Here is a 17,372-nt window from a genome sequence, read left to right as displayed (position 1 = left end):
GGTAATCTCACCAACTAACTCTGAACAGGATCTTTTCTTCCTTTGAATATTTTCCTTTTCTATGGTCTGACTCCTCCTCTCTGGATGAAGATTGCTATTACTTTAGATAATAACGATTTTGGAATTATTCTACAGGATTCCCACGTAGCTATGAAACAGCACAAAGCTTTGTAAGTAGACTGTGCAGAAGAAGTCTTGGTCAGATAGGAAGCATAAAGACAGAAGACTGTTAATTGTTGCTATTAAGTATTATTTGCTATTTTGAATTGCCTTGTACTTCAAATGTATCTAAGCATGTTACAAGTTCATCTCTCTACTTCTCATGCAGTCTTTGTATGCTTTACCTGCCATGCCATTGTTTGCAAAAAGCCAATTTAAGCCATATTTTGTTCTATTTAGTGTCTTGAAAACTAAAATTACTAATTTTCTAAAATTATGATGTGTCTGAATGTCTGAATGTATGTGCGCCCCTTATACTGGTCTGGTGCTTCATTCACTGTGGTAAAACAGGATCCAGATTAACAGTTCCATTCTCTGGTTTAGAGTCTCAAGTGCTGCCTACAACTCAAGCAGATCTTGGTGACAGATCCTCAACACTGGGTAGCAGGCCCCTAAAGTATAGATTGCCTAGTCATCAAGACCACCCCTTCCCTGCAATGTGCAAGTACAGGAGAGAGATGAAAATAAATTAGGGAGTTGGTAGAAGCTAGGTCACACTGCACCAAATACTGGCCTGACCATAAAGTAGTCCTCTACTGACTGCATGATGGTTCAGTCTTAAGCAACTGAAAAAGATGTTTTTATCATCTAGACAGATGATAGAAAGAAATCTAGCTTTTTAAAGCATGTATTTATCATCTTGTTGGGGGACCAAAAATACTGACTTGGTTTACTAGAGAGAGCTTCCATACATACTCTCCATAAATCTCCTCTCCCAAGTCCTCAAGTATGCACAGAGGCAGGCATTTTTCTCATTTGCACTGGAGTATGAAAAAGGTAAGAACCAGCAAACACTGGCTGTTTCTTCTTCTCCAAGCCACACTACAAATGAGAGATTAGGAAAGGAGACTGTTGGGTTACTGTGTGCATTCTACACATGTGCAATCTTATAGTGCAAGTGAAGAATTTAGTACTGGGACAGAATTCAGTATCCTACGAACTTCTACTCTTAAAAGTAAATTTCTAGTACTTTGGGTTGCAACAAGAAGCTCCAAAACACATGAATTATGTTTGGCAACATCTCAGGTGCCAGAAAGAGTGGATTTTTCAAGGATCACAGACTACAGGTATTGAGGCTACAATGCTCTGCAAAGTTCAATGCTCTTCCCCATGACTAGCAGGAAAAGCAGAATAAATCATGCCAAATTAGGCAAAGTATGTATAGTAGAAGCAATGAAGATACAATATTTCTTTACATCCTACCCTTCCTCCAACGAGCTGGGGGTGGCACACTTTGTTCTTCCCATCCCCTTATTCTCACAATCCTGTGAGGCAGATTAGGTTTAAAGTTAGTAACTGGCCCCAAATCAACAAGACAAGTTTCATGGCTGAGTGAGAAATTGAACTCAGATCTTTCAGATTCTAGAGCAACACTCTTGACAACTATATAGGGGTCAGCTATTCAAAGAATAAAAGAAAAGTAAGGAGCTGCCGAGTGAATAGCAGAATTCCATAAGAAACTTTTTAGAACACTACAGACATCATATGCATAAAGTATCATGCTTCAGAATATGGGTTCTCTCCAACATAGCATCCACACCACCCTAACTACTAACTTGAAACTGACTGTTCTCCTGTTGTAGGACAAATGCACCGTAGCTAGCGCTTTAGCCAAAAGTTTGTAGCTGGGAACCTGAGGTTTAGGAACTTCATTGGCCACACTGAGGTGAAACATATCCATCTCACTAATGAGACACTAAATTCAATAACTGCAAAAATACTGTGCCTCCAGAAATACTATCTGGCTTTAGGGAGACTCATTTTTATAGTACTGGGAACAACTTGCTGCAAAGCAAAAAAGCGAAAAAATGAATTAGAAAAGGGAAGACAGGCTGCAACTTACCAAAGAAAAGAGATCATTCTGCAGCCCCAGTCTGTCAACAGGAGGTAAGGAGAGGTCACGAATGGCTGGAATCAAGCTCTCTAGCATATCAGAACTGTACTGTGTACGGTAAAACCCTACTGTTCCCAGGTTTAGCTGAAAATTGAACAAGAGAATCAAGTTAGCAGCTGAATAAGGACAGGCTGTTTACCTGTAACTAGTGGTAACCTGTGCTTCAACTGGCAAAGTATTCCACAATCTGAGCACCACCTCAAGGCATGTATGGCTCCATGCCCAGATAGTTCTTTATACTACAAAGATGGGAGTTCCTCAATGTATATGGTTATGTGTTCTTTCCCAACAGTGTACCAAACTTTCTAGTTCATGGTAGTTCCCTCAGATGACCAGTTTACTATGGACAAAGAACCCTTGTTTGTTGCATGCTGTAGAAGCTTCCACGATTGGCTTTGTGCACGTGCAGAACTCCATTACATGACTGCACAGAGACCATGAAGAGGTATATAAGAAATCAATGGGCACGCTTATGTAATAAGACATGATTCCCAAGCCATACTTGTTCTGCATCTTCAAGTCAAAGATGAAGAACCAGGCATAGTTAATTGAAACTTCCACCAGTAGTATAAAAAAAATACCCGGTATTTATTACTGCAACTACCCTACAAGATTTGGTTAGGGTGACAGATAGCAGCTTGCCCACTGACATGATGTGCGCTTAATGGCTGAAGAGGAATTTTAAAACCTAGGTCCCAAGGTCAAACTCAACACTGTTTATATCACCACACTCATTGAGGATATTGAAACATTCATTTGGCTGCCCTCCTAGGAAGATGTGGCACCCAATGGCAACAGCAGGGGAGTCACGATGGCAAAGCCAAAGATAATTTAAGTAACTGGAATTCAATACAGCCACCATCTCCTCTCAAGGTGCTTACATAAATCAACTGTGACAACATTTATGAGTACCAATCCTCCTTTCCCTGTCTGATTAAATCATTGGGAGAGAAAAAAAATTCTCTGCAGAATTTTATAACTAAAATATTGAAATTGAACCTTAAGTATTCTATTTTCAACATTTCTCAAACTGTGGGTTGGGACCCACTAGATCAGTTATCTGAAAAGGTAACAGTAGCCAGCCTTGCACCAGAATGCTTAGGATGTTTTTAAAAATCAGGGATGGATGAAACATATTCATATAGCTTGCCTCTCTCTTAGAATTCAAGCTTCCTGACATAATGCATGCTGCAAATTGAAAACAGAAGAAAGAGACACTCCAAAGTGTTAGTGTTGGGATTTGTGGGGCAAGGCAACATTAAGAGAAAGGGGGAGATGGTGGTAGTGAGCTATTGCTAAAATTTGCATCTCAGACTAGCCTGTTGGCAGTCAAATGCTGCCCAGGTGATATGGGATGCCATGTCTTAGTGTGCTAGACAATCTATCAGGCTCTTTCAGAGAAATCTCTCTCCTTTTACAACTGCTTACCTTCACCCACTGCTCTGGCTTAACATCTTTCAACACCAAGGACAACTCTGGTTTGTCCATCAACACTTGCATTTTGGCATGGGTTGGATCTTCGCTTGTACAGATGCTAATGGGAATCATCCACAGAGGGTAATCCTCCCCTACAGAATGAAAAGAAAAGGATGCCTGACAGAACAAAGCATAGCATGGTACCTTGCCCAGCCTCAAAGAAAACACTCCTGAAGTTTTAAAATAGGAAAGTCACACATGCTTCAAGCCCGCACAATTCTACAGTGTCAATGCAATTATCCGACAAGGAAAAGTTGCTTTTTTGTGTGTTATTAACACAATTCATAAAGCATTTTGGAAATCAAGCATTTATATTTTCTACAGTTAACAGGAGGTTTTGGATATGTTTTTTTTCCTAGATAATCCCAATCATGTTATCTAATTTGTAGATTCCTGTGGATAACACAATTGGGCTATGTTTAATGAACTATTACTTTGGTTTAACAACACTTTCAGTTCTACTCTATTCACTCAGACAGTGCAGCAGCTGCTGAAGTTCAGAATCATATAATACCATTCCACCTGCAAAGTTGTTTGCGTGACATGCAAGCTATAAGGCTGCAGCATGGCTGCTCCCATTTTAATCAAGTCATGTTGGAAAAGGAGAGTTAAACTGAGGTAGTTAAAACATGGTTGCTGTTTCACATAATCCCATGTGGACCCTGTTTTTTGCTACTATCATGTTATTAAATAACGTATGAATTGTGCGCAAGATGGGAGATAACAGAGGCAAGAACAGAAGCATGGACTCCTCTTAAAAAGAGTACAATTTTAAATCCTGCACAATATGCAAAACTAGTCCAGGAGGACATCTTGCACTTCTGATTCCCAGTCACCTCTATCCAGAAGCAATAGCTTCTTAACCCATTTTTGCCTGGCCCACAGGTATACACAAATGGTCCCATATATAATGCTGGGCAGAAATGGCTTAATCAGAATGTTGGACATTCCCATATTATTTCATGGAATGCGTTACTCCTAGAGTGTGAAAAAACAGTAGGTGTGCTCAAAATTTAGTGATTTCACTTTACAAAATGTGTGCATCACTTTTCAACCATAATGCTTCTCAAAAGAGTAAATTTCTTAAAATGCATGAAGATCATAGAATGCACACCCTCCTGAATAAGCACAATTAGGGTACTTCCACACTGCTCACAATCTACAATAAATCAGAGGGGTGGCAGAGAAAGGGAAAGCTGTTTGAGTTATAGACAACTGTGATTATATACGAAGCAAGAGGAATGATTTGAGCTACTGGGAGATGTGAAGATCCACAACAATTAGTGAAGTCAATTCTGGTACCTCAGAGTAAAGAATTTACTCTGTAAAGTAAAGGGAGTAAAGGGATTTTCTCCCATCTATGATAAGGTGGGCTCCCCCAGCTTCTCTTCTGGAGTACAGCAACAAAATGTTATATAGTCACTCCCTCTAAAATAGTCTCGCAGGAAGAGTCACAAAGTAGATCTTATTCACCAATTTTCATATTTATAATCAGGAAGTAAATTTTCTCCCCCTTCCCAAAATGGCCAGTTGCCTTTTAATGTTGTGTCCTCCTTGAGCATATAGACTGACTTGCTTGCAAGTAACTTCTGGAACTATTTGTTCTACAGACCCTGGCTTTAAATGCAGCTGCTCTCTAACTGCGGCCTAGATTATTTGGGCTTATAAGCTTTGCCTTTCAACAGGGTCTGGGCTAAAAAGGCTTTTTAGTTCTTTCTAAGCTTCATGATTCAATATGCACTCAGCTGCCTACCTACCACATACTCAACGAGGGCCAACTGGTTTGCCAAGTGAATGTGCAGTGGAGCAAGTAAGTGCATTGTTAAATCCATTCAACACAAAGTTTCCACAGGGAAGTAAAAAGCCATGTCAATTCATCTTTCTACACTCTTCAGGAGATGCTTCTGCAAGTCAGGTTTGAATACATACAGACATTAATATACATTGTAAAATAATTTGAAAATTATTTCACACTCTACCCAGTTAAAAACACACAGACAAGGAGGGAAATACTAGAACTTCAGGTTTAATTTTTTAAAAGGTGAAATTATTTCAAACGTCTAAATCCTAAAAAGGACACCTGCCTGCACAAACTGACAGTGCAAGTGCTGTTTCACGGAATGGCTGGTGTCGCGTACAAAATGGTGCGTTGCTTGGCTCCCGCCATTAGCCATCGCCTTACCACTATATGGTCCGCTGGCACAGAATTTCTTCTGGACTAGCTTCAGCATTTTGCTGTCTTCTTGCTGGAGTGAAGAATAAGATGCCAGGAGAGTATTCATACATTTGAAAATGCTTCTAGTAAGAACCAATGCCCTGAACTCTTCCACCACAAAAACCTATTTTTCTGTTCTCACAGATCACATTAGGCTTCTGAAGTGTCTCTGAACTTACTGAGTCACTTCTTGCCAACTTTTCACTCTCCTACTGTTGTTGCACCCCCTCCCCAAATACTCTTTTTGCTGCTCCCAACAGAGCCCCTTATTAGAGCTATAAAAACTTCTTATGGGAGTATGTATACCCAGCTATCAGGTTTAGTGTGTCACTGGTGAAATGCATAGAGACAAATGAGACTGCAAGATGACAATTACTGGCCTGGACTAATCCATAGTTTACTTGAACCACATTGGCTTACCCTGATGCAGGATTCAATCAAGGAATCTGCTCTCAATGAAAGGCCTTGAAAATGAGAGGACCCCCTCCAAATCTTCACACAATGCTGCTAATTAATTAGGATACCCAGAAATAGCATACAGAATCTCTCTAACCAACAGAGTTGTTCCCCACCAGAGGTATATTCTGAGGTAGGTTTTTATAAACAAACCATTTTTACCAGAACAAGAAAGCGAGTAGTGGGTTGTGGACACTAAGTCTTATAATTGAAGGGTGGATGGGGAGTATAACACCTACAAGTATTCTGTTTGGTAATCATAGCCATCTTACATCTAATATGAGGGTATTTATCATTGTACTTAATAACCTGCTTAATGATATTACAATATTTCAGTTCCAAAGGACCACAATTTCCAGGCCAGAGAGCATATTTTCTAGCAGATACTTTTCAAAGCAATTTTGAAACAGTTAAACAGATTACCATACCATTGTAAAGCATCATCATTCACTAGCAAAGCCACACCAAAGTGCTGGTGCAATTACTGGTTAAAACTATAAGCCATCATAGTACAGAAAGTCCTGGTTCAAATCTCCGCTCAGCCACAGCGGTGGGGGTTGGGCAAAACATCTGTTCTGCTTCAGATTGCCATCTGCAATAATAGGGATTGTACTGGCTCACCTTACAAAAACTGTGTTTACAACATGTATGTGCACTCTGAACACTCAGGAAAATGCTACTTAATATTCAGGCAATGAAAAATGAGGTGGGTATTCATATAGCATTCATATGGTTTTTTGCCACCTGCACTTCCAAGTTCATACGCACTTCCAAGTTGCCATATGCATGTTCTTCCAAGTTCAATTTCCCTGACTCTATCCCATCATTGCTGCCATCTACAATTGCTTTGTCATTTTGTTGCAGCTCCATTGAGCAATTTATGAGCATTTTCTTTCTGAGCACATAATACTGCTAGTGCTGGTGAGAAAAAAAAGTAACACATTCAACTGGTCTCTAAGGATCTGAAAGTTATCAGAGTAATGAACACAATATGGGTTTGTGACATGAAGTGCTAGAAAATGAATGTTGGGATTTACTCCAATATGTTCCTATTCAGCAGTGGAAGGAGATCCTTGACTGAGCTGTACTTTCTACCTCTCTGCCCGCTTCTGTTATGCTGCACAGTTGGTAAGGAAGAAAATTGAGAGTGTAAATCTCTGATTTTATGATTTTACATATGTGTAATGGGGTGTTGGTTTTAATTCTGTGTATTTTGTTTTGTTGTTTGTGATCAGCTGGTCGGATGACCGTAAATAAAGTATCTATCTATCTACCTCTCTGAAGCTAGACAGGAACACATGACTAAGCCAGACTCAACACCCCCGTTGGAGAATTTTCCTCACAGCTGCAGACTTGCAAAGTTTACTGATCAAAAAAGAACCAATGTCAACAGGGAGGAGACAGTATAATAGTTCAAGGAGCAACACAGATTAACTAGTGTATAATCAAAAAATGGCAGAAGGCTTGATAATCATGCCAATAACATACAGTGGTCAGGTAAGAATCCGTTTGCCCTTAAAGGCCAGAATGAACTAGCAGTGCTGAAATGGATCCAGTGCTCCCTTATTGAAGATGGAAGACAAACCTAATGCTTCCTCTTCCATGAGGAAAGGAAGAGTGGGTATGATTCCTTTCTTCCACTACTGAAAAGGAACATATCACAGTGGAGTACAACATCTGTCATCCAGTACACAAGGAGATTCTTGACCAGGATGCCCAAAAACAGTTCTGTGTCTTCAGGATGGGAATTTTTCTCATCCATTATGTCACAGGGACAACCTGTTGAAAACTTTGCCCACACAGGTGGATGAAGGATGAAATGGGACACCAAGTTGCTGCTGTGTAAATCTTGGCCTGAGTAATGAAGGCAGCAGAAAAGAATTGCTCTGTTCTCTGCACCCACTTGGGATACTTCCCAGACACATACAGGTTGAGACTAATTATTCTGGTGGGTTCCAAGCACTCATATGTATGGCAAAAAGCTCACTATAGCAAATCAATTTAAAAAACAAAGTTTCTTTGTTCCACTGACCTTTGTGATGTAAGGTAAGAGTCATTAACAGGACAATCCAACAATCAGTCTCTCTCAAAGTGCTTAGAAAGGCTTCACTCCAACACCTCCCTTCACCAATGCAAAATATTCTCTCTTTCTTTTTTGCTCAGGGGGAAGGGAGGGGCCCCACTGGAGAGAGAGAAGGATTGATGAATTGTCAGCCAGCTGCTCTCTCTCTCTCTCTCTCTCTCTCTCTCTCATTAAGGAGGCTATTGTTAAATGACTGTTCAGTTTTTTAAATTGATTTTAAAGGGGTGCATTTTTCCCCTTCTCCAGGGATCAGTACAATCCTTCTCATTTGCAGGGGCCATTGAGTCAAATCCATGTATAAAAAAATACGTGTATAAATAGCTGTATATGCTGTTGGTAATTCTCTTCTAGATTTTAAGTCTATCTTTCTTACTATAGTCTCTAAAACATAAGTTGCTAGAATGTACTTTTCAGACTCTTAAACAAGATAAAGTCATGCCAGTTCTGAATGCAGCAAGAAACCGTGTAATTAAAAAAGATCAGGACAAACTGGGAGCATCTATGTAAGCCCAGACTCACAGCTCTAGGCAATAAGAAAGCTATCAGAAGCTCTCCTGTTTTTTCCTCTATAAAAAAAGTAACTAGAGAAGAGTCATAGAAAGTATACAGGGTACCTTGGGGTCATCATGCCTAGTGCCTCTAAATTTTGCCCCATTATGGATAAAATCTGCAAACTATGCATGTCTGTGAGCTTTGTTATTGGTTAGAGAAGGAAGACTATCACTACAACTGGTGTTTTGGTTTTATTTGAAATACCTAGCCAAAAATCAAAGGGGTTCAAATTCAATAATTATGCCAAACCAAGGTTGAGGAAGCATAACTATGGTTTCACATGACATCTTAATTGACAAACCATGGTTTGCAATCAGCGAGAAAACCAGAATCAAAATCCATGGTTTGAAGCATGTTTGCAAAATATGGGCAGGAGGTCTGGTCTAGAGCATAGAGCCTCCATTAGCTCAAAGATAACATCTGAAGGTTGCCAGATCAAGGCCACCAGCAGCTCCGTGAATGGTGAGACCTTGAAGCAGCTGACAAGTTGAGCCGAGTTATTCCACCTATTCTTTGGTGTGCGGGAAGAAGCGCCTTGGTTGCCCTTCAAGTGAGAGATGAAGGAGCTGCTTGTCAGCCAGCGTGGGAGGCAACTGGGGGCCAGAAGTGAGACCACACTGTGAAAGATCCATCTGAAATGTTGTGCGGTTCTTGAAAGATAGAACCTTTCTGTTATTGTAAAAATCCCCTCGGGAGTTTAGAGATTGCCTGCCTACGTGAACCGCCTTGAATAGTCAGAGGAGTAATCTGATGACCAGAAAGGTGGTATATAAATACCAGTATTATTATTATTATTATTATTATTATTATTATTATTATTATTATTATTATTATTATTATTATTATTATTATTATTATCGTCGTCGTCGTCGTCATCATCATCATCATCACCACCAAATGGCTGAATTGACATTACAGTCATTACACTGCCTCCAAAAATCCACTATTGGTCCACAACGGTCCACTATGCACTATAAAATGAAGTGATGAGCAGGTAGAAATGAACATGACAAGTAGGTCTAAAAACCTTCATGTTTAAAAGTTTAAATCATTGTTTAGTATGTCTGAACAGCAGCATAATTAGGAATCTTATACCTACCTGCTCCACTTCCACATAAACAAGTGGAAATCCCATTTGCTTGGTCCACGTATTCATCACGGCAGCAATAGGTTTACCACTGGCATATTCCAGGCTTTCCCAAAGGTCCTCTGCAGAATGGGGAAAAAATCAAAAGTAAAATATCCCACCTCCTACCACTAAACATGCAAAAGTTTATCAAGATACCACCTTCGCACTAGCCCCTAGGTTTTCAGCAGTGCTATTAACTAATTTTACAGCACTATAATATGTAAAGTGCTTTCCAAATCTTGGTTCACTCACACATATTACACATACTTGCACACATCCCATTGCCTCTGGTAAAGCAAGCAGTAATTAATCCAACATGACAGATGGGGAAACAAGATAGTGAAATCTTACATGTGAATTCATGGCTGATTTCTCTTTCAGTCCAATATTAGCAGTTTATCCATCTACATACAGCAACACCATGCATAGGATATTCCAACCTAAATCTATAACTTTCAATTTGCTTCTACTTTCAGAAGCCTGCTTGAAGACAATTTCCGGAAGCAATATGTTTCAGGGCAGCAGCTCAGATGTCTGTCACCAGAGCTTTTATATTGCATTCAAAATCATTACAGGGGCCCCCTGAATCCATGCATCCCGTATCAGTGGTTGCAAGTATACTTGAACCTTACAGAATTACATCCTGAATACCAGGACCATAATTCTCTCAATGTTGCTTAGCTGACTACCAATTGACATCAAAAAAGCTTTTGGCTGCTCCGTTATCACCAACACTGGCCCCCCAACAACAAAATAGGCCAAGACCAGTCTGGTTCACAGCTTGTGCCAGAAACTCCTTAAAGTAGGCCACATTCTAATCTCTGAACTTGATTGGTTCTTTTTTTCACCTGCCAGACTTTCCTCCAAGTATGTTTATGTGCCCAGTCTCCTTTCAATTTGCCTGTCAGCCCCAATCTTTCTACTCTGCTTTTCTTTCACCACATCCTGCCCAAGTACCTATGCTGCTCATGTTCTATTTCATCCATTACTGATCTTCAGAAATTTTATGGATGACCACTTTTTAAAAAACAAATGGAAGCAAGTAGGGACATTAGACTGTCACCTTACTTTCAGGGGAAAAACTGTCCTAGAAGTTAATAAAAAAATCAGATTCAAAATACTGAATCGCCCAAATGTAAATGTAATCCAATACCAACATGGTTTGACAGAAGGTAAAACGAAAGGATTGTGAGAATGGCAAAATACATAGTCTAGTGCTCCTAAATTTTACTGTCTTCTAAGTAGAGATTTTCACTACTGGAGGTCATAACCTCTTTCTGAAATTGAATTTTCTGCACCTGGCAGGAAACCAGAACCCCCCAAAACACAATGGTTGATTACCTGTAGCTGCATTCTTATGCTGGAACTTGGTAAGATACAGGTGCATTCCTTTCCGAAAGTCCTAGGAAAATAACATTTTCATAATTAAAACAAAGCTTTTCAAAATTGGATTTTATCACTGCATGGGACAGGAGAGTCACATTTTCTTTTCTATATCACCATTTTCAAAACCTAGCACAGTTTGCTAACAAATGAAGGCTGTTGTTATCCACTCAAATTGCTGACAAAATGTTTCTGGTATCATGCACACCTTTAGAAATGGCAAATGGCTGAGGAACAACTGAGCAAGAGCTATTGCTTAGCAATGGAGACACAGTGTTTAATTTCTGACAGGGCACACCAGAGATTATTAGCCCTAGAATCCAGTAGTGGAGTATGCTAAGTTATAATAAAGCAGCTACCAGACAGCTTGAAGCCTTCACCATTTTTAGATTATGGTAGTCCTCTGCCAAACCTTCCTAATCACTCATTAAGTTCACCCCTCAGTTGTTCAGAAACAGTTATTTTGTGCTATTTGCAACTGTTTATTTTGTCACACAAATTATTGACCATAATTTGAAAGGCATTCAAAAAGCTGCTCGACTCTCTACTTTTACACAAATTTAGAAATAGCTTTGAAATCAAAAAGCCCCAATAGGACAAGAAAGCAACCTGCTTTTAAATGGTTTTATAGCATAATAATGACATCCGCTCTCAAAGCAAAGAAATCTATAAATATTTTTCAAATTGTTAATTTTAAAATAGTAATCTGTGAGCAGCCTTTTGAAAAGCCAAATGAATGAATTCAAATACAGAAACGGTGCACTTTCTGGATCAATTTTAGCGGAGTACAATAAAGTCTAAGAGAACAAGGCCTAGTTTTGAATGAATGAGAACACTCCACCATAACACACGCAACAGGAATGGAGACTGGTAGAATGGGACCCAATTCTGCATACAGGCAGGGTAAGGGAGACGACATAAATGTCCAAGACTTATTGTTGTGCCATACATGTAGATTTTGTAACTGAACCAGGCTGCAGACTACAGAAAAGATTGTTCCAAGGAAGATCCTACAGTATTTATTTTTAAAAGTTTCAGGGGTAAACATGCAGACTAACAATAGGAGAATCAGAGATTCTAGAGACTGACTCTGTGTCAGTCAGATGGGTGTGGAAACTATGTTTTGGCAGTATAACGTTCACATAGTGATTTTCTTCTAGCTACCTATTCTCAAAAAACACACACAAAATGTTGCCTTCGTACATGAGGGCAGCTTTAAATCTGAGCATGCAACAAACAAGGGTTCTTTGTCCATAGCAAACTGGTCATCTGAGGGAACTACCATGAACTAGAAAGTTTGGTACACTGTTGGGAAAGAACACATAACCATATACATTGAGGAACTCCCATTCTTTGTAGTATAAAGAACTATCTGGGTATGGAGCCATACACGCCTTGAGGTGGTGCTCACATTGTAGAATACTTTGCCAGCTGAAGCACAGCTAGCCATATCTGTTGGCATTCAGACACCAAGATATCAAACTACAATGTGACTTCTAAAAAAACATTTTTGGTATTTGATGGATATGGTTCTCATTGCTGGGATGTATGTTTGAAATCTCCTTAGTTCGATCACGTTTGTTATATTTGGTTTTAAAGTGCTTCATTAGTGATACCTATTCTCATGTCTAACTAGGCTGTACCCCATTTTTGGCACCATATTAATGGCTGAGAATACAGCATACAGATTTTAAATACATTTAAAAAGTTATTAGGCATTCAATGAAACCAGGTTCAAAAGTAGCATATGAATGCCAAAGAGCAGGAGAGGGTAATCATTGCACAGTTTGCATGCAAACTCCCAAAGGTATCTGACTGCATGGCTGTTGCAAACAGCATGTTGGAGGAAGCCATCCTCAGTTTGATTCAACAAGGCCTTCCCTGCCCACGCACTCCCCTTACACCTAAAGAAACGAACACTTGGTTACTTGTGTCAGCGGCAAAGAACCATGCATTTTACCTCATCCCCAATGTAGTCGTGTAACATTCGAATAACCGATGCTCCCTTGCTGTAAGAAATTGCATCAAATATTTCATCTACTTCGGATGGGTGGCCCACACTGACCTGGAGTGAGAAAAACAATCACTAGAACAACTGCATTTGGCTTATAATTCCAGTTTAAAAAGAGACACCAACTACAGAAAGACCAATTAGTCTTCAAGGTACCACGATGGGCCAAGGTATCCTCCTGGTGGATCCCCTACTCCATGGGCAAGGCACACACCAATGTTCATGAGGCACCTACTTGAGCAGCTGGTCTTCCTTTCTCTCATGGGAGGTGCTGACTGCCATTTTTCATCCCCACAATAATCCCAGAACAGGGAGAGATGCCCCCATTGTGGCTGCTCCGTGTTGTAGAATCACATTACACTGGGAGCACTGCGGGGCAGGGGGCAAGAACAGCAGCCATCAGCAATATGGCAAGGAGGGCCAAAGCCAAGTGTCAGTAGTGGGCCCTGTTGTAGCACTACGACACTGGCAGCCGCCCAAGGTGCCTGCGCCAGCACTGGGCCTGAATACCACATTATTCCTGGATTTTAAAAAATTAGAGAAAGGCCTACAAAATTGAGAATCAAAAAAGTGTTTCCCAAACTTTATGGTGGTTTGATATGAATTTGTGCATAGTGTAGGCTTCCTCATGAGGAAGCTGTTTGAACCATTCACTAAAGAGGCTATACTATATCTCCAAAACTAGACGTGACAGGGCAAAATGGATGCCATTTTTGGAATTGGCACCCCAAATACACCCAGGAATTGGTGTAATGTTTAAGGAAGCAAAATGTGTGTTGACCTGTGTTATGAAAGGACATGCAAGAATTGATGTGATAGTGAGCAAGCATGCAAAATCCCAATGGCAAAAACAGCTGGCACTCACTTCGATGGGGTGACTATTGTCTAAGGCATCAAGCTCCTGAGCTCGTGTGTAATCAGCAGATACAAACTGGGTCCAGATATCATATTCTGGAAAACAATGGTCTACACAGAGATACTCAATCCAAGATGCAAAGCCTTCATTCAGCCACAGATGAGTCCACCACTCCTATGAAAATGCAAGAAGACAGTGACACTATCAAAACAGTTTCATGCTGTATTCGAGATAGATACAATGATTTGCCACAGGCTGTCTGGAGTTCAGGCCTTTCTTTTCTAGCCCTTTACACCCATGATACTCTTATGTGGAAATGTGAGGCATTCTACCAATGCTCCTTCCCCATATTGAAGTTCGTATGCATTTTACATTTCTATGGAAGAGCCAAAAAAAGGGAGAGAAGAACCGAATTCAGCATTCTGAGAACATGAACTTTCTTTCTTTTTTTAAAAGCCAAGTTTCTAGCCTCTATAGATTGAACTGTAGGGGTAATGTCTGATGAAACCTCAGAAGAAACTCAGGAAAAACAGTGGCTGCAGTATTCATGGCACAAATAAATCAAACAGGAACATTCTCTCCCCCTCTCAAATTTAGCCATTGAAGGAATGCTTTTGTTTAATGGTCCAGGATTTTTTACTGAACTGGAAATGCAATACAAGTGAAAGCTGAAACACAGTAATCCTTCTGTGATGAATGAAATATATCGAGTCACCATCACTGGATAAGAAATAATTGTGATTGAATTCTACACAGATAAGCTCAACCTTAATTTTGAGGAAGGAACAGATTCCCATTTCTACTACAGTTCCGATTAGATCAAGTTTCAAGGTAATGCTTCAGTGTGTGGGGACACTGTCAGAAGGATTACTGCAACTGTGAAAAATGAAAATATTCTAACCTCACTTGCAGGTTTCCTCAGTCTAGGTCAGGGGTGTCCAAACTTTTTGGCAGGAGGGCCACATCATCTCTCTGACACTGTGTTGGGGGCCGGGGAAAATTTACATTCCAAATTTGAATAAATTTACATAAATGAATATATTAGAGACGGAACTTATATGAATGAACTAATTTTACTGAGCTTATTTATAATACACATGAGATCCAGAAAAGGGGGGTTGTTAAAATAATTCCTGACACATATAACACACCTCTTCCTAGGGCAAAGTACAGAACAAACTTAAGAGGAGTCAGCATGGGTTCCTTCCCCCCCCCCCCAATGCAGGAGCATGTTTTTACTCTCCCCCCCCCCAATCCTGGCAACAAGCAGCAGCAAAGCAACACAATCAGTCAGGGATCTGCTGGGAACCTGCCCCCTCAGGACAGGAGTTTGTTTCTCCTCATTCACACAGAGAAGGGAGCTGCCTGTCTCCCTCTCTCAGTCCCCCCCTTGCCCAGCCTGCACGGAGCACCAAACAAACGTAGAATCAGGCAGAGAGCTGTGTGTATCCCTTCACAAACAGACCCCCATCTTCCTCCCTCTCTGCCAGCAACCCCAACAAGCAAAAGCAGTAGGTTTCCTCCCCATTCAAACATCCCATGAGTTCTCCCCTGCAGTGCCCGCCTCCAAAACTGAGCACACTCAGCCCAATCAACCCACACTTTCCTGGGAGTAAGCCCCACTGACTCTATGGGACTTACTGCTGAGCAGACATGCTCTCCAGCTGCATTCAAGTATTCCCGGGACTTCTCCCCTGCAGTGCCAGCCCCTGACCACAAGCACACTCACAGCCTAATCGGATCCACACTTTCCTGGGAGTAAACCCCACTGAGTCTTATGGGATTTACTGCCAAGTAGACATGCTCTCCAGTCACATTCAAACATCCCACGATTTCTCCCTGGCAGCGCCCACCCCCCCAGCACACGCAAGCAGCACGAATAGACCCACAGTTTCCCATCCCCCCTCAATGCCTACCCCTGCCCCCCAACCCAAACAGCAGGGCAAACAGACCCAGGACTTCGCACCCCCATCCGACGCCTGGACTCAGCTGTAGCCTCCCCAACCTAATGGGAGGGTTGCGGATGGATGGGGCTCCTGCTCTCCTGTGAGTGCTTAGCCTTTTCCTCACTGTTGAGCAGTCGCGTTAGGCCAGCAAGGGCTGCAGCGGGTCTCCAGCAGGCCGAGCACCCATTGGAGATGGGGAGCTCCCTGGGGGACCGGATTGGGGCCCCCCCACGGGCCGCAAGTGCCCCAGGGGCCGGGGTTTGGGCAGCCCTGGTCTAGGCCTTTCTGCAGTTTCTGAAAGCTTAAGGCAGGCACAGACAAATCAAGCCCATGAGGCAATAAACTCTGACCCTACTGAAATTTAAACAAGGGAGGTTAAAAATCCTTTGTTTTTGCCTTAGTTTATGTAGGAGAAAATAGATGAAGTGTACAAGACGACTTGCGCATGGGTGCTTTCGGATGAAGCTGCTAGGTCTCTGATTGCCTTTGACTACAGAACTGCCCATTAATTCGGGGATCAAGTTGTATTGCAAAATCCACTTTCAGTCTGAGGATCACTGAACAAAGTTGTCACTAAAAAAGCATATATTAGCCATCACTGGCTTAGTGAGTTCCTACATTAGTGTCAAACTGGCTGCTGTTCTTTAGTTTGCTCTATATGGCCCTCACTGTACTTCTGCTAATCTTTGCACTTGTTCGTAACATATGATTGTCCTCTTATTTGCTTTGTAAATTCTTTTTTAAAAGAAGTTCTAATATATTATATGTTTATATATAATATGCATGGACAGCTTGTTACCCCTATATGCACCAGTAACTTTGCTGGGCAAAAACATACCAAGGAAAGCAAAGGTCAGACAATTCCAGAAGAATGGAAGCTTATATATATTTAGAAAAAATACACCCTGCCCTTAATTATCTTAATTGATTTGCACTTTTTTTTAAAGCAGCAAGAAAGAAAAAGACTGTCCCTGCTCCCAGTGGCTATTTAAAAAGTGGTGAGTCCCTCTGATGTAGGAATGATGTTATTCCTTTGCTGTGTAAACCAAATTGAAACAGTGTGTGTTGAAAAGCATTACATAAATATTCAAAACAGCTATGTACCAATAAAAGCCAAATTCTGTTAACAATGAATTCTACAATGTGTTAAAA

General features: G+C 40.9%; 1 protein-coding gene across 1 annotated transcript in view; it reads right to left on the bottom strand.

Annotated features, from left to right (window-relative positions):
• The window catches only part of NPEPPS (aminopeptidase puromycin sensitive), a 101,266-nt gene that overhangs the window by 12,853 nt on the left and 71,041 nt on the right, over nucleotides 1-17,372 (bottom strand). The window contains exons 10-16 of the mRNA XM_066627646.1: nucleotides 14,284-14,448; nucleotides 13,368-13,472; nucleotides 11,366-11,426; nucleotides 9,995-10,104; nucleotides 5,772-5,835; nucleotides 3,542-3,681; nucleotides 2,063-2,197 (exon numbers count right to left, since the gene is read on the bottom strand). Coding sequence (XP_066483743.1) covers nucleotides 2,063-2,197; nucleotides 3,542-3,681; nucleotides 5,772-5,835; nucleotides 9,995-10,104; nucleotides 11,366-11,426; nucleotides 13,368-13,472; nucleotides 14,284-14,448 — 780 coding nt within the window. The remainder of the gene's footprint in view (nucleotides 1-2,062; nucleotides 2,198-3,541; nucleotides 3,682-5,771; nucleotides 5,836-9,994; nucleotides 10,105-11,365; nucleotides 11,427-13,367; nucleotides 13,473-14,283; nucleotides 14,449-17,372) is intronic.

Source organism: Tiliqua scincoides, chromosome 5 (genome assembly GCF_035046505.1).
Source record: "Tiliqua scincoides isolate rTilSci1 chromosome 5, rTilSci1.hap2, whole genome shotgun sequence".
Taxonomy (NCBI): domain Eukaryota; kingdom Metazoa; phylum Chordata; class Lepidosauria; order Squamata; family Scincidae; genus Tiliqua; species Tiliqua scincoides.
This window is presented reverse-complemented; position numbering and strand designations above follow the sequence as displayed.